Raw genomic sequence first — 27,995 nt, 5'->3', positions numbered from 1 at the left:
TTGGATTATAATATAGACAACTGTGGTTAAAGTAGTTCAGATCGTATAGTGTTTTATCTGAGAAAGTTTAAGAAGAAAAATAAAATGCTCGCGGAAACTTGTTATACAACTTATAACAAAGAATTATAGCTGCATATGCTTCATTCGGTGATATCATTTCCGACAAAAAAGAACATGAAAATTAAACAGTACAGAAAATTGTTAGTTTAAAAATTACTAGAACAGTTCATAGACATAGCACTATCTCGTCATGATTTATAATATCATTAGCATAATATTGTAATCATTAAAAATATTTACTGAAAGGGACGAGGTTAGTACATAATATTAAAAGCACACGTACATTACTGTATATAGATAAAAGCACACTTCCTATATCGGTCAAAAATAAGAATAAATAAATAAAAGGAACAATAATCTATTGTCATATTATAAAATTCTTGAATTTTGTTTGACAAATTTAACAACTTTATATTATCGTTTATTTTAAGTCATGTAACACATATAATAATTATTAATTTTATTTGTTCCTATTAACTATTATTCTATATAGCAACTTCAATTCGTGATCAGATAATATGAACGGCAAATTATTCGCATGATTTCGAATAACATAGCATTCATTCAAAATCATGTAAAGATTCAAAAATTTATTTTTTTTTCATTATTATAATTTTATAGTTCAATATATAAAATATTCTATATAAATGAATATAATAATACAGGTAATAATTCGATATTGAAGTTCATGTGAAAATTAATTTGTGGAGGTCATTTTCCAGAATTGCTTCGATATATATATATGAAGATAAAAAATCCACATCGTTGATGAATTTATACTCAACTTTATTAAAAGCATACTAATCATTACATTGCTAGATCTTACAATATGAACATTTTTTTAAAAGAATATCTGAAATATAATGAAGATTTATATTCTGAATAATTTTTAAAATAGTTTTTCGAATGATCTGATTGGTGATATTATGGTTCTATAATTGGTAATCTTCTAAGCGATCTTCCAAGGTTCAAAGAGAATTGGAGTCGATTTTATAAAACTCGTTTAAAAAATACTGATATAGTCTCTTCTTCGAATATATTCTCTGAAAAAACTTATCGACGATCATTTATATGCCTTTCCTGTTCAGCATAGCACCAGTTGCTTTTGTTGATTTAGCTGAGCTTTTTCTCGAACAAATGATCATCGTTCCAAGGAAGATAAGAAATTACATAGATTCAATGGTACGAACATTTCCTGTATTTTTTTTTCTAATGGGAAATGTTCTAGGATAAGAAGATTAGAACAGATTAAACTGCATGTAATGATCTGTAATTTTTAATCCATTGCTAAACCATTAATCGTGACATCAGCTATATTAATAAGTAAGAGTCAGATAGATGTTATCATAACGATTATTAGATTTTTAGAAGAGAATCATCTGAAGGAGTTATCGTTTTCTGCATCGTGTTTTTGTTCAACGTTCGACAATTGAACTCCTTTCCTGCTTATTCTCTACTGTCGATATTTTTCTTAGTCCTATTTTTGTGCTATACTATAATCAACAACAGATTTAGTAAACGGTGGAAATTCAATATCATCACCGACAAATGAGTATATTATAATTTTAGTGATAATATTCCATTATAAAGTAATTATATAGTAACTCTACATATATCTATAGCGACAAATATCTAATGTGATTTTAAATTTAGCATTGAACTGTTTACGCATAATAAGAACATTTGATTATTCGGTTTTTAACAGAAATAATTTTTTAAATAATATTTCATATGGTCCAAAATAATCTATCACGAATATATAATTTGGATTCGCTAGTAGTATGTCATCTTTTGTATCGATTATATTACAAAATTTCTTACAGCTACAACAATGAGTTTGGCATTATTTGTATCGACATGTTTTTACCCTTCCCTGGGAATTTATATCGATGATAATAGAAATTTACAGTAATTGGCGATAATTAGCGATTTATTCTCCTAAACTAGGCGAAGAACTATCGTTACAGACATTTCTGGAAATCTGTCTCTGTCCATTCCAATATTTTGATTATCGAAATTGTTGTTATAATAATTAGATATGCTCGAGAATACTTGTTCTACAAAAAAAATAGCCTATTTGAAATCTATTATTTACTTATTAAACCTATCTCTTAATGAAAACATGTATTAAATAAATAAAACTTTTATGCTAGTATAATATTATTATCATTTAATAATTAATTAAATTAATTAAAAATTTATTAAAATAATTAATTCCATTAATATTAGTTTATATAGTTTTTCTCATAAAATAATATCTTTCAACATACCCGTTTAAATACTCTACGTCAAAAATTGAACAGAGAAAAATATATCCATTATTCCTGATAGACTTGATTTTTGTAACATTATGCAGATCCATTAAAGATCATCAATTTGTTTAAATTTGGTGAATAATATGGATAAGTTAATATTCATTTAAAAAATCATTTATTGTGCGTTACGAATAGTTTGTTAGAATGTATATTATTTGGATGCTGTTGAGTATAATTTCAAAATAATAAACTGCAATTTGTATCTGAGACAGTTCCGATCATAAGAAATGTATAATTACTAGCATATCCATCCAATAATATTCGAGAATCGTTGTACTCATCTCCTAATAATACTTTTCTCTGAAAAAAGTGAAAAAAGAATCAGTTATATTTTTTTCGATGATCCAGAAAATTCCATTAAAGATAGAAAAGCGACATTTTATAGATTGAGAAAGAGAAAATATTGCGAACGATAGAACACGAGGAAGATTGAGAGAGTGAGAAGAGTATCTACTTATGTATATATGTGTGAAAATAGGTATACATGAAAGCTTCCTAACATGGGACAATAATTTAAGAAATAAAGAAAAAAATAGAAAATGAGAAATTCTTACGATTACTACAGTTCTATCAGTATTATTCCAAACGAGTATGGTTGAAGAATAGTGGGAATATTATTGCTCTTTTTCAATTTATTGCTACTAATTTTGAAGGAGCATTGTTGAAAAATTTTAGTAGTTTGAAGAGGCATTGTTGAAAAATTTTTTAAATAATATCTAGGAAAAAAATATTCTTAATCGAATAGCTACACTCTACGTATTGAAATCTTATATTAGAAGTACAAATATGTTAAATCAAATACGAAAAAGGATAGTTTGAACAACTTGAAGGTTAAATCTATTGCCGATGATATATAAGCTATAAATAAACCTTCGGTTACCATGAGCTTTGTATACCTCTTTTTTCTATTGGTTAGAAATATCAAAGAAAAAAAAAGAAAAAGTAACGTAGATAGATCCAGTTGATTCATTTAAATAGAGCAACGATAGAAATGAAAAATGATATTTTTGTCTTTTGATCAAATCTCATCGTCCCTTACTTTATCTACAAACCGAGTGTCATAAAAGAAGTCTCGAGAACCGTCCGTCACGTTTCAAAGAAAGGAAAAGAAGTTTTCACATTCAACCTCATTTTATTCGTTAACATCGAAAAAGGATGAAAAAAAAAGAATGAGGAATAATAAAATCATCTTTTGTTGATATCACTTATATGATTAAAAAATTATTTACCTTTCAAAACTGTGATAATAGAAATCGATAATCGTGTCGTAGGTTAAATCAAATGTCAAATTTTCATAAATAGAGAAATCGCGGCGATAGAACAGTGGAAACGAAATAAAATGTATGAGTGCTCAAATATCATTGAAATGACTCGAGAAAAGTAATGGCCACATTTAAGGAAAAAATACATACAAAGATAAAAAGAAAAGAATGGATGGAAAAAACGAAATATCGAAATATATCCTCATTTATATAAATTAGTTGTTTTTCGTCAAAGTAACAAATCAAGAATATATTACTGGCTTGCTTAAGATAAGAAAAAGAAACGCGAATAATCTTGCAAAGTTTATTTTAAAGTCTATAAAATTTTCTGAGAATAAAAGATTTCAATGAGCGATAATAATGTAACCGACAAATTCGCGAAAAACAAATCGGCGAGAAGATTACCTATCGAGAAAACGTTTTACATTAAAATGACGAATGATCCTTCTCACTTAATACTCTCATACAAAATGCTCTTCATTCTCAAAAGTACTTATTTATCAAAAAATATTAAATAGCAACAAGAAATTTAATAGATATTATAGTAATAACTTGTCTTATTCCAAATAGATTATAAAAGACATACGATCAAAGACAAAATCAAAATTGATTTCGCAAAAGACATAGTTCTGCTCTCTTTTTCTAAATATTCCTTTAATTTCTATACGTAAGTAATTAGAAATCGGAACGATACATTCTTTGGACCAGGTTTCGAAAAGGAAGATGTAAAAAAGAAAAATAGAAAAAAATAAAAAATACATATACCGCTCCTGCTCCTTTTCCTAGAAAGAAAAATCCGTGATCGATTTGTTTTACTGCTATCTTGATTTGATAACGTAGATATATAAAATCAGAGAAATCAACGACTACCAAACTTTTCCTTTTAAAAGTAAAATAACAATTTAGATTTCTAATAAATAATGAAATACAGAAACTCATATACAAACGTAGATAAATCTTTCCTCTCTCTCTCTCTCTCTCTCTCTCTCTCTCTCTCTCTCTCTCTCTCGCTCGCCTTTCTTCTTCTCTTTTCTTCAAACTCAAGTAATGAAAGTTAATTGACTTAGTTTACGTTTAATATTAAAAGTACAACAAATTAACTAAGTCAAATAACTTCTAATTTTCAAAATACAATACAAAATGAAAAATACAAAATGAAAAATACAAAATGAAAAATTTATTCAAATTTACCCCAGACTATAAGTTCACGTCTCTAACACATTTTGTCAGTCACATCGTTGAACTAATAATTTTTACGAATTTATATACTCGTTCGTAACCCCACTTTCGATTCTCTTTTACTTTTACTACCCCTACTCCCTAAATTTCTTACGAACTGTTTCCGCCCTCAAGTACCTTACTTGACGTTAATGACGTCATTATTTGGTAATAACGAATCATATCATTCCGTTTACCGTTATTTTTCTTCTAGGATATTGAATAACGAATAATCTTTTTCGTTTCTATCTCAACGTCCTCCTTTCCTTTCTTCTATATCCTTCTCACTGTCTTTAAATACTTTTATGTTTATTGTGGTTTTTTTGTTATCCTTGAGGTCGTTCAATGAACTTTTCTCTATAATTTTTCTAATAATAAACTGTTAACTGTATCATTTTTTTGTATAATACATTTATTATTAAAGCATATATCAAAAGATTTCATCATAAAAAAATAATATATAAACTAGATTCAGATAACTCATATTCGAAAGAAATAATCCAATGGAAATAATTATTGCAAATTTTATAAGAATAAAATCAAAAAATTTTTTCTTAACTTTAACGATCCTAATCTGTACTATTCAACCCAAGCTATAAATTAAAACTACAAATTCAATTCAAACTATAAATTAAAACTTATATATATACATAAAGAATAGAGATTTTGTTGATTAAACAAAATAATGAATAGTTAAAAAAATTTTCTCAGAAAATTCTTCTTGACTCTTTACTATCGTAATTTTTCTATATCTCTAGCCCAATCAATCTCTTATGTTTTTATCTAAAAGGATAAAATATCTGTAAATAGAGAGTCTTTTTTCAATAATATAATTAAACTATAAAAAATGACAAGAATTTTAATAAAAATAATATCTATTATTATAAACATTAGTGTAGCTACAATGTTGTGCGACTTAATGAGAAAAATCATTTAAACAAATAAAATTTTGTAAGAAGAAAAATGTGATAGCTCCTTTTTGTTCATGTTTCCTGTTAGAAGATCTTGCATACAATGTATTAGATACAATATATCTTTAACTGTACGAAAGACTAGACAGGTTAAACTATTGCGGGTTGTCATTAAGATACTTTTTGAAAAGAATAATTATCATTATACCACCTTTTATTATTAATAGAAATATAGTAATAAATTTTTGTATACAAAAAATAATGTAATCCAATTTGGTACAATCCGATTTAATTAGTGCAATTTGTCGGAAGTCAAAATATTTTGTGACCAAAATTTATAGGTATATATTAAATATATTAGAGAAACATAATCCAATAATGATCGTGTTAAAATCGTTGTATAGAAATGTATATAATACGTAGATCTTTTCGTAAGAATAAAATTCTTACAGATTATCTCTTAAATCCAATTAGATGTTCTTCTACATTTAAACTCGATATTTGAAATTTCATAAATGCTACGCTATAAGAGTATAGAGATATATCCATACATTGCGATTTAAATTATCAAAGGTGTTTTAATAAAAAATATATACAATATAAATAGTTTAAGCTTGAATAATTAAGGATTATACTTTAGCGCAATTTCTTCGATGATAACTGTATTATAAAATATCGAACATAATAAAAACTCGTTATTCTTGATTTACGATATACTGAGTATATTCGATTACTATATATTATATTTAACAAAAAAAGAAAAAAATTATAATTATTTAAAATTGTATTATATTTAATACCAAGTAATGCTATTTTCTCATTAATTGTCGTATGTATAACGATAAAATTGTTATCGTCCAACCGTCCGATCGACCTACTAACACGACAATAAACAAACAAAACATATCCTATTTTGTATTTTTTAAAAATTCAATACAATTTCTTTTCTGTCAATATTACAACATTTCTTAATATTTCACTATTTTTATTCTATATATATATATATATTTATTGATTTTTCTTGAAATATTTAAATATTTATACAAAGAATTTACAATAAACTAATTGATATTTGCAAATATTTCGTTCTTCTTTCTTTTATCTTTTTTCTTTGCTCAACTAAAGTCGCATTTCAAACGACGATAAGACTTATACACGTTATATAACAGGGATGTATAATTTTGAGGAGTTACTAATTTTTACTTTTGAGAAGTTACTTATGAAACAAAAATGTAAGTGTAAGAAATGAAGACACCACGGCTTATTATTCGAAAAGCTTAGGCTTTAGAAATCCTTTAAAAATATTTTTGAAAAATATTATTCTCAAAGAAGCTAATAAAGATTTTTATTGTCAGATCGATGCATATTTATCTTCACAAAGTTTCGGGTAATTTTAGAAAATTTATGATAATTGCCAGCAAGTTAATTTTTATCGTAGCCCGGCTATTAAATGACCAAAACTTTGATTTTCATAATAGCAAGATTAGCAATAGAGAAAGTTGGTTTCTTATTTTCTAAAAATAACAATTTTTCTTGACGTTTTTCAATTGACGAAGGAGTAACTTTCCTTTGTAAAAGAAAAACAAGAATCCGTCTTTTTCATTTGTACACGTCCTGAATCACGTTTTGTTCACAAATCTTTAAAAATATGTGAATTTCTTAGTCTTCTCTCCTTTCCTTTAGAAAAAGGTATACCATTTTCTCAAAAGAAAATACATGACAGCAAGAGAATACTTTTCGAATATACTTAACAAAAGCCTAAAATCAAAGGTGTGTTCAATTTAAAGAGTTCAACGATTTCTCAAAGAACCTATTTTCAAAGAATACTCGAGAAATACCAGTAACCTTGAATAAAGATTTCCAGTAACCAGAACTACAGTTAAATTTTTCATTATAATAAATTAACTTTTAGGTAAAAGTATTTTACTTATTGATCGTATTTACGCTCGAAATAGAAAATCTCGTAGGATTTGAATGAATTTACTACAATCGCCCCAAAAATTTGCCCCAAAAATCACTACAATCGCCTTTTTGAAACCAGGGAATGTCTTACAAGGCTTTTTTATAACTTTACATAATGAAAGATTAAAAATATAACAGCTATTAAATTATACAAGTATAAAAAGGAGTAAGATAAAAAGCGACATGAACCATTTATAAAAGCATACCTTTTTGTTTATTTATGATATTACACCTTCCTCATGCTCTCATAACAAAAGATACATTTATTACCATACCAATGAAAAGTTAAATTGTCCGCGAAGTGACGGCTTTCAACACTCCATATCGAAAATTGCATTCATTTAACTGACAGTTTCATTTCAAAGGATTCATGTTATAATTTAGATCAATCTCCAATATCGATTAAACGCAGTCGAAATCGAAACCGTTCGTTTTCAATTGAAACTTTCTGTACATTTTTTTCGTCTATAATGCCATAATAGCGTACTAAAATTACTTAACATTACGAATTATCTACTTTGTTCTCTATTTTATCAATTGAAATTAAAAGCCGTCGATTAAAGTCAAGACGTCGCTTCAAAACGGCCACCGTCTATGACGACTTCTTCATTTTTCTATTACGTTTGTTTTCTTTCTTAATCGATTCGTTAGAAAATCGCAAAGGGAAGCTTCGATGCTACCATCTACTTTTAATTAACCTATAGACGACCTACATATATACATGCTTTTTTTTTTAATGCGTGCGTTAAAGTTCAAATGTACTTTTTCATTTGAGAAGATAAAGAAAGAGAAAATTAATAATCGTAATATCCTAAAATCGTAATACTTACGTCTTTTTCAAAACTACCTGAATGAAAAAGTACCAAAACATTTTTTAAGTTCAAAGGCTACTATTAGAAAAAAGATTTAATAAAAGTTATTCAACTTCTTCTTTCGTAAAGCGAAACTATCTTTCGCTCTATATATGAGATCCGAATTAAATGAAGAATTCCCTATGGGCGTGTTGACCCGTGACAATTTGCATATTGATTAGTAATTGATTGATGTGCTCTTATTATCAAATATAGTTTGACATCCGATATAAAAATTGTCCGTGAATAAGCTTCTTTTTCTTTCCACCGGACGAATTCACGACAAAAAACTTCGCGAAAATAACCAGAACAATAAATTGATAAGTTCGAATTAATAAAGCTTTCGAATAATAACATCGACAGTAAATTAATTGATAAGTTTTTTGGAATATAGATGAGATTAGAATGAAAAGAAAACAACATTTTTTATTTTAACATGGCATATAATAGGAAACTTAGTGTTTTAACATCTGTATCATTGTATTATGTAAGTCTGCTGCTATGATTTGACAATGATAAAAATTATCATTTTTTATAGAAGAACTCTGAATTATCGACAAAGTCAAAATAATCTGAGAAAAAATTTTGTAAACTTATCGACTTAATATCAAAAGTAAATGCAAATTCCTCTAATGGTATCATTCGACAATTCCATTATTGTTTAAATATTTTAATGAAATCGTAAATGAGAAACTATAGAATTTAAATTGTTTGAATCCGTGAGATAAAAAAGAAAAAGAAGTTCGTTTATATCGACCATCGGTAATCCTTCAATTAATCTCGACCGTTTCTAAAGTTACTTTTTATTTTCTTTTATCATAAGAGGTATATAAGTCATATCAAAATGCATTATATTTAAGGTATTAAATTCGCTTTAAATTTACTTAATGTAACTAATACTAGGCACTAATAATACTGTCGCTGTAGTTTTGTTTTAATCAGCGATCGATAAAACAGAATTCGAAAGAAAAAGAAATTAATACAATGAATTCTGTCGTCTTACATAAATAATAATTATATATATATATATATATATATATATATATATATATATATATATATATATAAATATATATATCACAGATATATAGATATCAGCGGAATGTCGAAAAATTAAGTACAATAATACTAAGTCTAAACGCTGAGTAAATAGCACGCATAAGTGAGGCGATTACTTCTGTTTTTCATTTTTCGTGCCATAATAACAGAGAAAATAGTCATGAACTTACAATGGAACGAGTTGCAAGAAAATAAAAAAGGATCTATTGTTCGAAAATAAATAACGATGATGCGTTAAATGTCAACATAAAAAGAAAAAAAAAGATAATATAGTCAATTGATTGAATATAAACAAAAATTTCGTCGATCAAAAAAAAAAAGATTAAATCAACGCATAATTCGTCTGATCAATATAGCAAGTAGCACCCATCGAAGTTCATGTATCTCAATTACATTTTTTCTTTGAAACGGTAAAGCTTTTATACTTCGAAAAATATATGTTTCTATATAATAATTATATACTTTTTTATGATAAATTCCTTTCGAAAAAGTATAATTTTACACATCTCATTTTTTAATTATATTTTACTTTCGTGTATATACATATACATATATATATATATATATGTATACTAATATATATATACTACATATACAAATATATATAAACTAATATATATATAAATATGTATACTAATATATATACTATATATATAAATATATATATATATGTATATATATATATACTAATATATATATGTACTATATATACTATATCTCTTTTACACAAAAGATATATAAATATGAAATCACGAAGTCAGATTCGTAGATAAACTTTCTTAACATCAAAGAACTCTTTCTTTCATATAATTTATCGTATATACTAGAAAATAGCATATTTAAGTTTAAGAAAACTAGAATTTTGACTAGTCGAGATTATGCGTAATTATTTTTACGCTCAAATATAAGATGTTTAAGAGTTAATCTCTTTTACAGTTATTCCTAATAATTCCTTTTTCCTACTTATTTTTCTCTTAAGAAACATGTGAAAACTTTTATTATAGAAGAATTCATTTGATCATTATTATAGCTTTATAATATTATAGATAAGATCTTCTATAAGTTTTTTCGTTTTTAATTTATATTTTTTATATAAAGTAGTACAATGCAAATAGTTTAAAATAGAACGAAGAAAAAGGAGAGAGAGAAAGAGAGAGAGAAACATTTATATTTACTAATGTTTCGATTTTCCTATATGAAGGAAAAAGGCTACCTTATCGTTACATTTGTGACCGCATTTGTTGCATGTATATGGATCTTCATATCCGTGATAATTCATATGTTCTGTATACATTATAACATTTACAAAGGCTATTTCACAGTAATAGCAGAATAGAGAATCACCGTTTGAAGTGGGACGATATCTTGGAACCAAATCCCTTGAACACGATGGAAGGTGATAATCTGGACGATCTTCCGAATAATCTTCTAGATGATTATCTGAATGATCTTCTGATTGCCGATCATCCATTTGATCTTCTAAACTACGAACATCGTTTTCTATCGTTCTCGAAAACTCATGAGTATGCTGTAATTGTGATGTTGTTTCTTCGTCTGTTTCATTATCCGAGACAACTAACCTACGATCTAACTTATACGCCTTCCCCTTTCGTCTGTTCGTACCCTTTCCTTTGATTGGGGTAACTGATCTTCTCGATTGATTATTCATGGTATTGTTCTCATAAGAACATGGTAGCGTATGCATACTCAGATCCAAAGGCATTAGCCTCTCCTGAGGTTCTTGAACTGGTAAATTATTTGGTAATTGATAGTCAGAAAATGTTTGATTATAGGGCATAATCGTAGACTGATTATCAACATCCAAATTGTTCACCATGCCGTTGACCATGCTATCACCGGTCATAGTAGAAGATGAAGGATTTACGATAGTTGAGTTCGTTGTAGTAGGAAGTGAGTTTGTAGGTGAGACTTGAGGAGATAGCGTTACCATTCCCGATCCTGTATTTGTTTGTTCAATATTCGATTTTCGAACAGTTCCTTCTTTCTTCTGCACTTTAGACTTGTTTTTTGGGCCTCGTCTGGTACCATAAATATCAATAATTGGTAATGGATTAGGAGAACCATCTGCATTTAGTACCATAGCAGGTAGATGAGTATACTTCCTTAAATGCAATTTAAGGGAATGACAATATTTTGTTGCATAGCAACAATCGGCACATCTATATTGATAAACATTTGAATGTGATTTTAGATGGCTATTAAGCATTGATTTATTCACACAAGAATAAGAACACTTATCGCATTTGAACGGTTTCGAACCAAAATGATTTCTCAAATGATACTCTAAATGATGTTTATATTCTGTAACAAATGGACACTTTGGGCAAGTTAATAATTTCTCCGCTTTTATATGTCTACGGCTATGTTCCCAAAATTCAAGTTTCGTTAGAGCGACGAACTGACATTGTTTGCACCGGAAAGTTTTTACTCTTCCTTGTGAGTTCACTCGCGGTACTCGAAGTCCAGGTTCCTCAGATTCTTCAACTTCCGATCTTTCTCCAGGATTCGGTGAAGTTTGACTGTTGCCCTCTCGAGACGGTCCGGGAACGCTTATGTCCGTCGTTTCATTATTTCCGTTATCTCGCATTTCCGCCCTATTGCCGTAATGATTAGAAAGATGTTCCGAAAAACTTGATCTGCAAAATAATGACATGTTTAAAAAATTTATTATTACTTTATTTCATATTGAAAACATGTAATAATCAAAGAAATATTCCTGTTTATACTTATATTATCATTTTTAATTAATCTCTTATATATAGCATTATCATGTAACAAAATTCTTTAACGTACATATTTAAACTTATCGTGCCACAAATGGGACATTGAAATGCATCTCCGTTATCGGAGGTGGACTTGACAGCATCAGAAGCAACATTCATGGCCATTTGAGAATCATCGGTCTGTCCGTGTTGATTGAATTCGTCAGGTACTCTACACTCATTAAACATTTGTTGTGGACTATAATCTGAATTATTAGATTGGATATTATTCGAATCCTGCGAAGTTGAACTTCCAGGCGATAAGCTGCAATTTGGTGCTGAAAAAGATCCTCCACTCATAGGGGACGTTGAATTACTTGTGTAATCTCCTGGTGACATCCCCGAATCGTCGTTTTTGTCTTCAACCGATTCCTCTTTCTACGATGAAAAAAAAGAAGAAAGAAAAAATTAGCAGCTTATTTTCAATGATCGAGAAAACTCCATTGAAGACAGAAAAGCGACATTTTGTCGATTGAGTAAGGGGGAGTTTTGCGAACGATGAAGGGTGAGAGAGTGAGAAGGGTAGGTACTTATGTATGTGTGAAGGTAAGTGTACGTGAAAGGTTACTAACATAGGACAATAAAATAAGAGAAAAAGAAAAAGATAGAGAATGGGGGATTCAGACGATTACTCACCGCAGTTCTGTCTGTATTAACCCAACCGGGCGTGGTTGAGGAATGGTGGGGATTTTCATCTCTGATGATTTCTTGTTGCTGTTGCTGTTGCTGTTGCTGTTGCTGTTGTTGTTGCTGTTGTTGTTGCTGTTGTTGTTGCTGTTGCTGTTGCTGTTGATTCGACTCCCGTACGACAGATTCTGCGTTTTTGCAGTTTCCTCTCATTTTAATTTTCTACGTGAAACATAGTGAAATTCCCAATTGATTGAATATGCCTTTAAGCAACGTGTTCGAGGAAATAACTATTGAAAAATCCGTAAAATTATATCTTCGCGAGAAATATCAAGTATATCACATTCTGCGTACCACTTTTTACGTATACGACTGACAATATTAAAAAAACAAGGATGTTAGGTCAAACCCGTAGAAAATTGAATATCAGTCTACGCGAGTACTGTAAACAATGTAGATGACAAGAAGAAGAGTGAGATTTGGTATTTGTACAGATTGTACGAAGTTCTGCGAAAAAGGGTAGTGAATAACCTGAAGGCTAAACCTACGGGAGACCGTACATAATCCGTAGGTAAATTTTCAATTAAATAGCTTCAAAAAGTTTTCTACCGTACCTCTTCCTTCCTCAGGCAAGGGATACTAAGGGAAAGAAAAAGGAAGAGTAACATCGGTACGTCCGGTTGATTTATTCAACTGGAGCAACTAACGGAAACGAAAAGTAATGCTGGGTTACGTACCAGGTCGAAATATTCTGCCTTTGACTTTTACTCGAGTGTCATTGTCCTTTACATTATCTACGAAGCAGTGTCATAAATAAAATTTCGACAGCCTTTTGTGACGTTTTAAAGTAAAATAAATGTTAGAAAAAATTTTCTCCAGTACAAAATTAACATCAAATAAATCCTTGTAAAGGAACACGAAGGAATATATAATTTTTAATCGCATTTTATTTCTTTACATCGAGATATTAAGAAATAAAGAGAAAAAAAAAACGGATTAGCTTTTGTTGAGTTATCACTTCCACGACTAGAAAATTATTTTCTTTTACAAACGAAATAATAGAGATGTCGAATCGAAGGTTAAACCGAATGTCGAATTTTCGTAAATAGAGAATTTGTGGCAAAGGGACGATGTAAATGTATGCGTGAGTGCTCGAATATAATTTCAATGACTAGAATGAAGAAATGGCAACATGGGCGGAAAAGATACTAGCAAAGAGAAAGAGAGAAGAAACGAGAAAGATATAAGATATCTCCTCGGATATTTGTATAAATTAGTTGTTCTATGTCGAACTAGCGAATTAACAATATACGATTCGTATATACGACCGATGAGGAAAATATTTGCAAATGATCGTTAATATCCTTGAAAGAAAAAAAACAAAAAGAATCTTCCAAGCGTTATTTAATGTCGATCAAGTTCTTTTAATACAAAAGAGTACAATGGGCCAATATGAAATAACAGACGAATTCGCGATAGCAAATTAACTTTAAAATATTATCCATTAGAAAATTTTTACGAATGATCTTTCCGATCTAATATCCATGTACGAATGGTTCCCCATTCTTAGAAATACATATGTATATCTACATTTCTCAAGAAAAATTTAACAAAAAAAAAAGAACTGTGATAAACATCGTCGCAAACTCGTCTTATTTCAAATGGATTATAGAATACGCACGATCAAAAACAAAGTCAAAGTTAACTTAGTGAAAGACGTACTTTTGTTCTGTTTTTCTAAATGTTCTTTTGATTTCTAGACGTAGGTAACTTGAAATTTGGCGAAACAAGACGTTAAGAAGAAATTCCGTCGGATTTAGAATTCTTTAAAAAGAAATTCTTGTGATCAGATTGATGATAGTATTTTTCGGTCTAAGGATCGCAGAAAAAAATAAAACAAAAAAAAGTTAAAGAAGTAAAATACAATTACCATTCCTTTGCGATATAAAACTTGGTTTTCTTTCACTTTCGCAATAAGGGAATCCTTAATCAAAGAATTTGCTACTATTCTTCTTTCTCTCTCTTCTTCTTCTTCTTATTCTCTTTCTCCTTCTTACTTAGCACCAGCGTAGATATACAAAACGAGAGAAACACAGAGGTCATCAATTTCCCTTTGAAAATCACTATAGTAGTTTTGCCTTCGTTATATGAAATACTATTACACAGATTCGTACACAGTCACACACATAAGCACATACTCGATTTCCTTTTCTTTTCTTTACTTTTCTTCTTTACTTTCTGCTCTCTTTACTATAAGCTCGCACTTCTAAGATTGAAAGTCGAATACCGAATTATTTGAGGGTTCAGAGTTACTTTATAAGATGTGAGCTCCCTTCCCTAACGCACTTAGCTCCTCCAATCACAAGCAATCTTTACGGATTCATAGGCTCACTCGTACCTACCACACTCCGGAACGTCTTTACCCCGCCTACCCTTGCTCAGTGAACTTTTTCCGAACCGTTTACGCCCAGAATAAAAAAGAATCCGTTAAGAACGAAACATTTCATTCCAGTTACCGTTATTTTTTATGTAAAATTTCCAATAACGTATAATCCTTTTACTATTTCCAATCATACTACATACATCTCCTTCTCTTACTTTCCTATTTCTTTTTTCATATTGTTTTCACTATTTTTCATTATATTAATGTTTATTATCTACTTTTTCTTTTAATCAACTTTCGAAACTAAAAAGTTTCGTTCGATAAACTTTTTTCTTTATTGCTACGTATAAAATAATAATCTTCTATATTAATTAATTAAATAATACATACTATATATATATATTTATATATATATATATATGTATATATATATATATTTATATATATATGTATTTATATATATATATATATATATATATATATATATATATTTGCATTGTTCTTTTTATCTGTCTTTGGTTGTGTTCAAAGCTCTGTTCAAGTCTTCTGTGCTTTGAAGCTATGTCAATATAATATATTTGCATAATTGTTTTTTGATTAGAAACTAATTTATTGTCTCGAAAAATTTAACTATGACTTATCTATTTAATTAAATATAGTAATTCGCAATTTATTGGAGTTCGAGTTTTAATATATTTTTATATAATATTTTTATATGATACATACATATATATCATCGTATTTATATATTTTATTGTAAAAGAAAAGAACTAGTTGAATATATCAATTCGGTTCTAGAGATTCACATCCGTGATATAGAATCTAATGTTAGAAAATCATTGTAAATTTCAAAGGAATAAAACAAATGAAAAATATTCTCTCAATTTCAAGGATCCAAACTCATAGGATACCAAACTGATCCTATTCAGCAATAGCTATAAATCATTGTTTAATGTTTTCGACAAGGTTTTTATGTATAAAAAAATAGGGATTTCAGGTTTACGAAGAAAAAAATTGAAAAGCTGACAAAGTTTCATTAAAAAAATTTCCTTAACCCTTCCCCGGTAATCTTTCCAACAAAAGGGTCGTGTCGTATTTTGGGGCCAACTTCTCTCTCTTCTCTCTCTCTCTTTCCCACTCTCTTTCTCTCTCTCTCTCTCTCTCTTTCCCACTCTCTCTCTCTCTCTCTCTCTCTCTCTCTCTCTCTCTCTCTCTCTCTCTCTCTCTCTCATCTGTCCATTCACAACTTTTTTTTTATAATAACTAGAGGTCAACGATAATTTAATTATACTATGAAAAATCTCCAGAATTTTAATGAAATTGAAGACAATTAATATAAATATTAATATTATATACTATAACGACATTATACAAAAAATAATTTGTCTTTTTCTTTTATTCTTAGCAATCTCTATTCAGTTGAGAAGAGATATACAAAAAAAAATTGAATATTACAACATAGAAGTAGTCGTAATACTACTCAGTCTGCAAATTATTCGATCTGCTTCTAATTTAAATAATCTACAAATATTTTTCGATATCGTTACTTTCGAAGATAAAAGAAAAATTTTTTTTGAGTTACACAAATTATGTTTTTACATGTATAAATTCCTTTCAGAAAATTTCAGAAAATTTACGATCTTCCTCTCCTAGTTAGTTTTTTTTTATAGCTGGTTGACTTTTAGAAAATAAATACTCTAACAGCCTTAGTAACAGGGTTATGACATTTAAAGTACCCATAAAGAAAGTTGGTTTTCTATTTTCTAAAAATTTATTGCTATTCATATTTTTTGATTAATGAGTAACTGTCCTTCGTAAGATTATAAAACGACAATCCATTTTTTTAATTCGTTCATATAACGTTTCATTTTTTATTTAGAAATATTTAAAAATGCACAAATAAAAATTAAAAAGAATAACGTTCAATTTAAATACAATGAGTTCTAAGTTTCCAGTCTACATCTCAAAATGAATTCTGCATTTCTAATCTAAAAAATCGTCGAACTCGAATAAGCATTGCGATTTAATTATTTAAATAAGTCATAGTTAAATTTTTCGGGAAAGAATTATGCAAATATATGAAGAACAACGATGCATCTTCGAAGCATAGATAGCTTAGCTTTGAACATAGCGAAAGAGAAATAAAAAGAAGTAGACGCATAGCACGCGACGGAGTCAACAAAGTTACCACACAATGATCGACAGTATGTACCTTTTTTACCTGTTGAGTAATAGAAAAGAATAGGTAGGAAAAAAATATCTAGTAAGTGGTACTAGAGAAAAGATTTTGGTACAAAACCACTCGTTAAACGCTATCTGAATCTTGATTATAAGGACCATCCGTACATCAGGACCCTCTTTTTAGCTAGCGTTCATTTTTTTCTTTTTCGTTTTTCTTTTTCTCTCTTCGATGTTTTCAAAACCTTCAACTCGAAATTCACACCATTCTCACTTCAATTTTTTTTTAAGCTTTCACCTGATCTTTTTCTGATGATCTCCTCATACTTTCTTTTTCCTTTAACCATATTTCAGGTAGTAAAACTAATACTAGGATTATGATATGATAAATGACGTCAAGTAAAAACTAGAATTTTTATATAACGATTTTTCAAAATATATTATAAGAAAAGAAGCGAGATTAAAAAAACTTAGGTATAATTGTATTAATTAATTATCTTTTTTTATGTAGAAAAGAATTCTTAAAAATTTTACGGTTAATATTTCATGACCTTTTAAAGTAAACATTTATTCTTCTTCAACCCTATGATATAACTCTGTTACTATAGTTCTATGGATAACCTACCGATGGGATTCAAATACCCCATAGAATTTATGCGTTTATTATTTTTCCTTTCTGTATTATTTATGACTATAATTCGTAACAAATCATTTCTAGTACACAATTATTTATTTATTACTAATTCACAATTATATTTCAAATGAATTAAATTTATAATCATATTTACTTACTATCACTACTTTTTTTATTACCTGTTTATTACTTCCAAATCCAATTAGCAATTCCATTCAACATAACATGTTCATTCTCTTGAAAGTTAGTAATGTGGATTAGAAAGTTATTAAGAAATATTGCATTATTAGTTTTTAATCATAACAAATATTTCACAATAATTATATTAAAATAAATCTCGTTTTTTTCCATCGTTTAGTTAAAAATTCTTCTTTATGTAAAAAATAAGAAAGGTTTCTAAAAAAAAAACATAGATTTTAATCATTATGCTTTCAGCACTTTCAGTGTAAAAAAAAAAGAAAAAAAATACGTAATAAGACACATAAAACAATTATACATTGTAACTATAATGTGTTGTACTTTTCCAACGCTATTTCTTAAAAAGAAAATTTTTTCTTGCACATATATAATACTTTGTTTATATTGAATTTTTAGTGGCTGGCAGTATAGTGACTTAAAACAAAGAAAGAAAAAATAGATAGGACATCGAAAAAAGAAATTAAGGTCAGTCGTTTAAAATGAATCATCCAATATCGAAGAAGTTAAGAATCTCCGAATAAATCGAGATAACGCACGGACGATGTACGCATTTACTTGTTTTACTTCATTTGTTGTCAAATAATCGTTAAAAGTTCAGAGTATATGTTTAAAAGATATAATGTCAATCGATGTATTAGGGATGCAAACGAAAGTGAACATGATAATAAGAGAGATAAAAAAAACTAGCAATATAGATAGATAGAAAAGCAATTTGCTTTAAAAAGATTGTTTTCTATAGAAGAAATACCAATAGGCTCTTTTTTTCTTTCATTGTTTAAAATGTTATATACATACATACATATATATATATATATATATATATATATTAATATATATTTCTTTCATTCTCTCAAACGAGTTAATCGAAATCACATACATACAAACATACATGCATATATATGTATATATATATATATATATATATATATATATATATATATATATATTTATATTTATATATATATATATATATATACATTTATTTATTTATTCATATAAATACATATGTATTAATTTGTATAATTATTTATTTATTTAAAATTAATTATATATTAATTTGTTTATTAAGAAAAAAGAATCAAATTATATGATGTATTGAACAAGTTTTTTCGAACTTCACAAAGATCGGTTCCACTTTTAACATTCTACTTCTAATTATCGAACAGGCACGATCTATAAAGATAAAATCAGCTTGCCAAAATAACTCGTTGGTTTAACGCTTTTTCCGTCTTCGACCGTATATGTATAGGGTGGAAGAGAAAAATATTTTTCTGACAAAACTCGTGGTGAGTCTCTCGTCGATGGTGCGGAAGGGGTTAAAACGCAGCTGTTTAAACGTCACCGTAGTACTCCACACACCCACATGGAACGAACATATAAGAATAGGTTTTTCTGGAATTCTCAGGTAGCGAAATGTATTGGAAAAGTTTTTTTCCAAAATTCTCGCATCCTGCATTAATTTTTCACGGATTACAGAGTATCACAAAAAAAAACTATTTTTTTTTATCAATCTTGCATATGAAACGTCATTGACAATTTTCCTTTAATTATGTAATTTATATTGTTATATCGAAAAATAAGTATCACATGTGATCCATATGAACAATGAGTCCAAGCATCCAAAAATGCAAAAGGGGGCTAGAAATGCTCACCCTCGCTACTCCGCCCCTTACCAATGATGGCGGATAAATAACAAGGCTCGCCATCGAAAATATCTATTCTTATTCGATCTCTATCGAAAAATATAACATTGTTGAATTAAAAAATGGTCGTTAATTTAAGAAATATTGATACATTTACAAATCCCCGTAGTTTATTTCAATTAACATTGACAAAATGTTAATCCAAATTAAGTACACAATTTTTCAAATAAAATTACTCGTTAATGTTTAATCCTCCTATATGTCTAAAAGAACATTAAAGTTATCTTCACAAATATGATGAAATTCTAACAAAAACAGTGATACTTACACAGTTTCTAATTTTTCAAATAATCAAGAAGAAAACGATACATGTAGAAAGAAAAAAGATTAAGGAAGAAAAAAAATGTCAAATTCAAAGTACATCTCATACTACCATTGGAAACGAAACGCTCCGTTGGTTTCTCCAAAGGACACGTTGATCAACGAGGAATCCAATTTTTACTTGGGAGCAACGGTCCAGGGATGGAAAAAAGTATTCATCGGAATCTATAGAAAACTTTGGAACGATAGCCACTGGTGTCGATATGGGGATATTGGTGGCCTGCAGATCAAGCTCGAGCGCACAAATGGCGCCCCTCTATAAGGACAAACAACTGACAGCTGACCCACGCTCGTGCTGGGTTGACCCATACTTATGGTTCATCTGCAGACGTTACCCCAATGCGTTTTTTTCCTCTCACAATCAGAAGGTATAATGACTCCAGTGGACTTTAAATTCCCTCTCTCTTTCTCACTCTCTCTCTCTCTCTTTCTCCTTCTATCTCTTTCTCTCTCTCTCTCCTCTCTCTTTATCAACGGAAATGATAAGAACATTTTATTGAATTAGATCCTACCGATCGAACGCGATAAATCTTAGGATTATGAAGGAAATAATGTAACGACGATGCAATCGTGATATCGTTAGTGGATTTAAGAGAAAAGAATAGCCACTCTACCGAGGGTGAAAAAAGCGGAAAAGAAAACGAAGAACTGTCTATATTCAGTGGACGGAACGATTCCGCGATTTGCCGAGTTTTTCTTTCGCAGACCCCTTGGATTCGACCTTCATCCCTACCCATCGGCTTTTCTTCCCTTTCTCCTGAGAGCTCTTTTTATGTAGCGGACGACTCAGAGAGAAATAGAAAGAAAAAAAAAAGAGAGAAAAAGGGAGGGAAAGAACGAAGGGTCCCTCGAAGGTTTGGCTCGCTTTTTCGAAGCGCGTGGCAGCATCGACACTCGCATACGCTTATAATAAACACGCACGGGGGATCGTTAGTCGACTGTCAAGGCCTTACGCTAGATCTGTTCTTGCCTACGTCTGTGTATCTATATATGTGAATACTTACGCATGTAGGTAAGGTTGCGCCATGGAGAAAAAAAAGAGAAAAAACTACTCTCAATAAGTTGAAAAGACTCTTCACATCTCAAACAGATTATTCTAGGGGATAGAAACAGGTTTATAAAAAATAAAAAAATAAAAAGGTGTTCTCTATAAAAAGATGAAGAAAAAAGTATCTATCTTGTAAGAAAAAAAATTAAAGAAGTGACGGTGAAACGAATTTGCTAAGGGTCCATTAAACAAGCGTACAGATTACGTATAAAAGATAAATAATATTAATTATATGTAGATGTCAGTTTATAGATGAGATCCATTCCGTACTTACTTAATATTGTTGCGAACTCGAAACTCGCACGAGGCGTCGTTTCAACTCCATTTCTGAAAATCGCAAAATATCGCGAGATCAAACTCGATAAATAAGAAGGCTGTTGGGGTCACTATGCCATGGGAGGGGTCAGCCATTGAACAATACCGGGTGCACGGCCTTTTCACCCCTAGGTTAATATGCGGGAGACTAAACATTGCTACTGGACAATACAAGATTTATAGATCAGCACATACGTGACCATTGTCCAGAGAATTCGTTCCCTGGCTAAAAGAGATTTTCGAAAACGGTCGATGCAGCCGTCTTGGTTCATCGATGACGTCCATTCGCAATGTCCACCGCCGAGTCGGATTCGCGAAGCCGGATTCGTTCTCTCTACATAAGAGAGGAAAAGACACGGCAATCGGAACCCCATGACCATTTTCTAGAAGAGAAAGGACGGTTTTCTCGCGGCACCCTTCTTTCCACCCTGTCTTAATGACTCTCTCGTTCACTCACCCTCTCTCTTTCTCTTTGCCATTGGTCCAGTCAACGACTGAACGTTATCGAGTTTTTCACAATCATAGAGAAAAATGTAATCGGCTTTATGCATGATTCTTTTCATTGTCCTTAGCTTCACAGAAAAATATTTTCTTGAACGAACGATCATTAGATATACACTCATGATTTCACGGAAGATAATAGAGAAAACAAAAGATACATGGAAGGTAGATTTAATCGAAATCAAACTCAATCGCAATTTCATGGAATGGAATATCTTTTTCTGAAAAAAAAAAAAAAAAAAAAAAAAAAAAAAAAATAGGCAACGTATTCGGTTTTCGTTTTGCGGAACAAGGAAGCTGATTTTTCTACGGACCACCGCGCCGGCCCGATCATTTTCATTTATAGACTTTTTTGTATCGGCTCCCGAGGGGCAAGTCCGTCCTTGAAGGGCGGAGCGTGAGGGGTCGAAGCACCCTTCTGCATTGCCGCCACCCTCTGTTGGAGTGCTCGAAGAGAGACGGGGTTAAGGGGTCATTGTCGAACTAGAGTGTGAGAGTAAGAGAGATACAGATAGAGATAGAGATAAAGAGAAAGAGGGAGAGAGAGGGAGAGAGAGAGAGAGAAGGAGTAAGAGAGAAAATAGAGAGTGAAAAAGGGAGAGTGAGAGGGAGAAAGGGAAAGCGATAGAGAAAGAGAAAGCGATAGAGAAGGAGACAGAGAGAGAGAGAGAGAGAGAGAGAAAGAAAGAGAGAGAGAATGAACAAGAGGGTGCGTTGCACGGTGGCCGGAGCGCACGCGTTAATTCTGGCCACTTTTCAACCGTCGTGACCTTACTGGATTTTTTCTTTCCCTCTTCCACAAATTCTCCTTCTTCGCCTTCGTTTTCTCCTTTCTATCTCTCTCTCTCTCTCTGTCTCTCTCGGTCTCTCTCTGTGTCTCTCTCTGTCTCTGTCTCTTTTTATTTATTTTTCTCTTTCGCTCGCTCTTTTTCATTCTTTTTTTCTTCTTTTTCTCCTTTTTTTCTTTCTTTTTCTTTTTTTTTTCTTTTTCTTCTTTGTTACCTACCTACGTCGACACACGATACGACCCCAAATGCGCGCGTGTTCCGATGATTTCCGTTTTCCGCCTCAGCTGCACGTCGTCGGCCCTATTTATAGAGACGTTTTACGTACGCATTCACGATTTTACAAGGAACGCGGAACTTCACGGACTCGACGCACACTGCCATTTCATTTTTCTGGAAAATCTCGTGCTTACATATGCACCTCAGTATACGTACATACATCACACAAACGAACGAACAGATTTTCTCACGTGTTCATCCAACTTTCACATAGTTTCCTTGTTGGCCCTTTTAAGATTCGTCGACTCAGAAGGGTTTTAATTATTTTTAAATAATAATCGAAATTTAAAACTCGTTAACTCATAATTACGTACGATAATTTTGATAATGATAATCAAAGTTTCGTATGCATTTATCGATATTTCCAATGCAAAATAGATGCTTAATATCTTTTCATAAAAAACTTATGTGGGTTGACAATGACTTTTCAAACGATCGATCGATCGTAGGATGTGTGAATGCCAGCTGGAAATTTTCTTTCATAAGATTTCCCTTACTTCACGATGCAACCTTTTTGATTTGTTGCAGATTCATCGAGTCAAACCGCGTTTAAACGCTGTTTAAAAGGAACACATTTCCAAAATATTGAGGACATACCTTTTGAGAGTATCTTTTTAATATACTTCGTTCCCACCCACTCCCTCCGTACTACTGTCGTTTGAAAAAAAAAGAAACGCTTGCAAATATTCGCCTCTAAGAAGCGAGCTACTTTTTAAAAAAGATTTCGAACATTACGATATTGTAATGATAAACAAATTTATATTCAGCTATATTAAATATCATACACGAGCTATTATATCCCTTCTTTAAATGTGAAGCTTTTTCAATGGGGAAGACCTGTTGAAGGTAGAGAAGTTGAAAACATTTTTTTATCTACGATACTCGAGCTCCTATTACAAGCCACTTACACAATGCGTATCAACCTGTCGAGTGAAGGGGAGTTTTTTTCCTATCGGTCCTATTAGGTACGCCTCTATATAGGGGAAGGGTGTGTAAAGCCCCGCGATTTCGTCGACTTTTTATACCCGATTAAAAAAAAGCTGTTTAGCTCGAGGGGGAAAAGCAGGTGAATATCTACCTGCGAGATTCACGCTGCGAGTCTTCGTAATCAATTTAAATACATACGTGATAATCATACATAGATATCTTTCCATTTTGATAGAATATAAAATTAAGTAACCAAATGCAATTAAATATTTTTCCATTTTAGAAAATTTTTTTCTAATCATGAAAAAAATTACAAGAAGTAAAAAGTAAGAGTTCTCCCTGTAACCGTTTAATATTTTCATCTCTCCTTCAAAACTAGTAATTTTTTCTAACATTTTCACAATATCCGAAAGGTTTGGAGAAGAACTTCTCTTCGGTCTAGATTTTTTTCTTACGCATCAAGAAAGAAACGGTAAGCATCAGTTTTTCTATGGATTCTAAAGCGAATAGAGGAAACGTTGCACGTGAAGAATCTTTTTTTCTTCTTTTTGAAGAGAACTGTACGAAAGAGGGAGTCAAGCAAGAAATTATTTTAGCGCTTTGCAAAAGCATCTTTTACGAGATGTAGATAAAAAGTACTTTTGACAAACAATTCAAGTCCCTGAATACTTTCCTTTAGTGAAAGCATCGCCGAAAGAAAGGGTTGAAAAAGTTCTCAGGTATACGTACTAATCTCTCGAGGAAGAACGCGCTTTTTCTTCTTTTTATCTCTCTCTCTCTCTTTCTCTCATTCTCTCTCTCTCCCTTCTCTCTCTCTTTTTTTATCCACCCACTGTTCAATTCGCTGAAAAAAATCACCGCGCCAACCCACCATCCGCTTTCTCGTTCGTTTTTTTAATAATCCCTGTGCAACGCTTTACGAAGGTCCCGTTTTTATTGCATGGATTGTTATCCTTTTTTTTTTCACATGGAAAATGCATTCCGTTGGTAACCGCTCAAAGACTTGAAATTATTTTATTTTCTAAGCTTTTTTTTGTTAACTACGTGTATTATCTTTAGAGTGACGAAAAACAAACGATGAAAAAAAACGACAAAAAATAAGCCACAAAAAAATAAACATGGAAAATATTTTTTAACGCACGTTTTTTTATGTGCAATTCGTATCCACTTAAACATATAGATAAAATAAAATTAAAAAATAAATCATGGGAAATTTATGAGAAATCAAACGCCGTAAAATCACGTAATCGAGAGCACGTTGCCCGTCGCAACCGTACCCACTTCTCCCAAACCAAAACGTCACCACCCTTCTACAACCGAACCTTCATAAACACATACATATATGTATATATATATATAAATATATATATATATATATATATATATATATATATATATATATACATATGATAAAGAATGTATTCATTATCATTGTCATTACTAAGAAACTAGTAAACAATAAATTTATTAATAAAATGGTCAACGAGATAACGACGATCGACCATTATTTTTATATACTAAACATATTTATCAAATCGACATGTATACTTCATCCCTTTTATTTACGAAAATTCATTTTTGAATAGATCAAAGGGAAATCATATCTGCGCATTTGTTTGTTTTGTTATTTATTTGTTTGTTTTGTTATTTATTTGTTTGTTTTTTATTTATTTGTTTGTGTGTGTGTGTGTGTGTGCGCGCGTGTGTGCGTGTGAGTGCGTGTATAAATGCATTTCATGTATATACGTATAAGCATATATCCAATATATAATATTCGTTTAAAAATTTGTCAATCGATATAAAAAGAAATAATTTTCAATAGGAAAAACTACAAGATACGAATATGAACCGTAATATGATCTTTCTGTATTCTTTTTAGAATAAGCGATTTCGATAAAATAAGGAAAAACAAAATTGAAAGAAGAAAATAAAAAAAAATAAGTTTGACGTGTATTATACCTTTTAACGTGCTTTTATCATGTAACTTCATTTTTAAAGAAATTGTTATCTGATAATACAGAAAAGTAACGAATATAAACGAGAATATTATAATAATCATTTTATATTGTTTCGTATGAATGAGTTCATACATTCGATATTCGCAAGACTAATATTAAACAAAACATTTCAAATGTCAAAATTTTCCAAACATCGAAATAAATATGACGAAATAAAATCAAAGAGAAAATTTTTTTTTAAGATTTATATCTATGGAAAAAAATAAACCAAATATTTTTTTATTTTTCTAAGTAGAAACTTTTATTTTTGTAAATAGAAATGTCTACGTTCCGCAAGAAAAATATGATCAAAAAAACTTATGCCGTAAAGGATCCTTTTGAATCTTAATCCAAAGTAGGAAATAGATATATATTATATATATATATATATATATATATATATATATATATATATATATATATATTATGATTAAATTTTAGTCATACACGAAATATATTTTAGGAACGTTTATATACTAATCAAAATGCTATATCTTTACAATCTATTTTCTTTTGACAATTGTTATCGTCACTTTTCAAAATAATACGAGTTCATACGAAACTTTGATGTGAATACGAGGTAATTTCTAAAATAAGTAATATATTTTATAAAATGTTTTAATGAAAGAAAGAGAAAATGAATATTCTATACTTTTGTACTACACATGATTATTATAATTACAAAAGAAAAAAATATATTCATATTTATAGATTCTATGCATATCTTTAGCATATAAAAATTTTTGAATCTATATACATACATATATATCTGTTTTGAATTTAAGGAAGCAGTTGGTAAAGGATAGCCATTGGAATAACATTGAAAAGGTCATCAAAAATATGACGCTCGCAAAAAAAATAAATAAAAAACACTAGTTTTTCCGTTGTTTCAATTTAATGTAATTTATTTAAGAAAAATTAGCGTGAAGGTACGATTTTTCAAACAGATTACGCAAATATAATAGTATAAAAATGTGTAGTGCGTCTTGGTATCGCTAGTCGTATCGTTGAAGAAAAACAGTAGCCTTCTCGCGCTGTTCGTTGGTGTCGTATTTGGAGTCTTGTCGTTGATCCTATCATCACGTTTTCGTTACTAGACGCTCCAAAATTTGCGATCTCACGTACTTCCATGTTAAGTTTACTGTTTATCTTACGACTCTGACGAAATTACGAGAACTGTGAAATTCTCTCGCCTCTCGGTAACGTATCTTCTTTACGAGCGAGAAAATCTCGCGGTATTTTTCCATGCGAATCGACAACAATAAAATCTCGACACAGTCATAGAATGAATAAAGTTATGTATTCATATTAAATTTTTCTATGCTCGAATTGCCGGATATGGCTGTGAATGGAAGAAAAATTCTAAGATCTTCCATCTATCGGAAATAAAAAAAGAGCGCAATATCCGTATACGAACAAATTAATATTTAGAACCATGTCAGTACGTTTTCAGATTTCATAGTATTAGGATCTACGAAAAATTGTAGAAATGTCAATAACTGGAGTATTCGCTGAGCTGAAACCTAAAAAAGGATCTGATTATTATATCTAAGATAATATGAAAAGAAAATATGCTTGTTAGATATGAAATTACGTACCTGTTGCGATGATACATAATCGTTCGTCAAATCGATATTGTCATTAAATGCAGTGAGATCGAAAGATTATATCATCATTT

The 27,995-nt window shown here is 30.1% G+C and overlaps 1 protein-coding gene and 1 long non-coding RNA gene across 2 annotated transcripts; both read right to left on the bottom strand.

The window, feature by feature from the left end:
- Positions 1–825: 825 nt before the first annotated feature.
- On the bottom strand, positions 826–4,945 carry LOC124952603. The gene is made up of 3 exons (XR_007101953.1): positions 4,829–4,945; positions 2,331–2,675; positions 826–2,117 (listed from the first exon to the last, which is right to left on the bottom strand). It is a non-coding gene; the product is annotated as an uncharacterized LOC124952603 (long non-coding RNA).
- A 5,775-nt stretch (positions 4,946–10,720) lies between these two features.
- On the bottom strand, positions 10,721–15,321 carry LOC124952591 (protein hunchback-like). Its single transcript, XM_047502697.1, has 4 exons — positions 14,979–15,321; positions 13,058–13,270; positions 12,453–12,799; positions 10,721–12,295 (listed from the first exon to the last, which is right to left on the bottom strand). Exons 1-4 carry the CDS (start codon positions 14,979–14,981, stop codon positions 10,813–10,815), a joined length of 2,046 nt encoding a protein of 681 aa, XP_047358653.1. The 5' UTR covers positions 14,982–15,321; the 3' UTR covers positions 10,721–10,812.
- Positions 15,322–27,995: the final 12,674 nt, after the last annotated feature.

The sequence above is a fragment of the Vespa velutina genome, chromosome 10 (genome assembly GCF_912470025.1).
Source record: "Vespa velutina chromosome 10, iVesVel2.1, whole genome shotgun sequence".
NCBI classification, from domain to species: domain Eukaryota; kingdom Metazoa; phylum Arthropoda; class Insecta; order Hymenoptera; family Vespidae; genus Vespa; species Vespa velutina.
The sequence above is the reverse complement of the archived record's forward strand: the minus strand, read 5'-3'. Positions and strand labels throughout refer to the sequence as shown.

Coding starts and splice junctions, on each gene's coding strand:
- LOC124952591 (XM_047502697.1), bottom strand. Junction 12,800..13,057: donor TTAATACAGACAGAACTGCG/GTGAGTAATCGT, acceptor TTTTCATCGTAG/AAAGAGGAATCGGTTGAAGA. Junction 12,296..12,452: donor GGCACGATAAGTTTAAATAT/GTACGTTAAAGA, acceptor ATTATTTTGCAG/ATCAAGTTTTTCGGAACATC.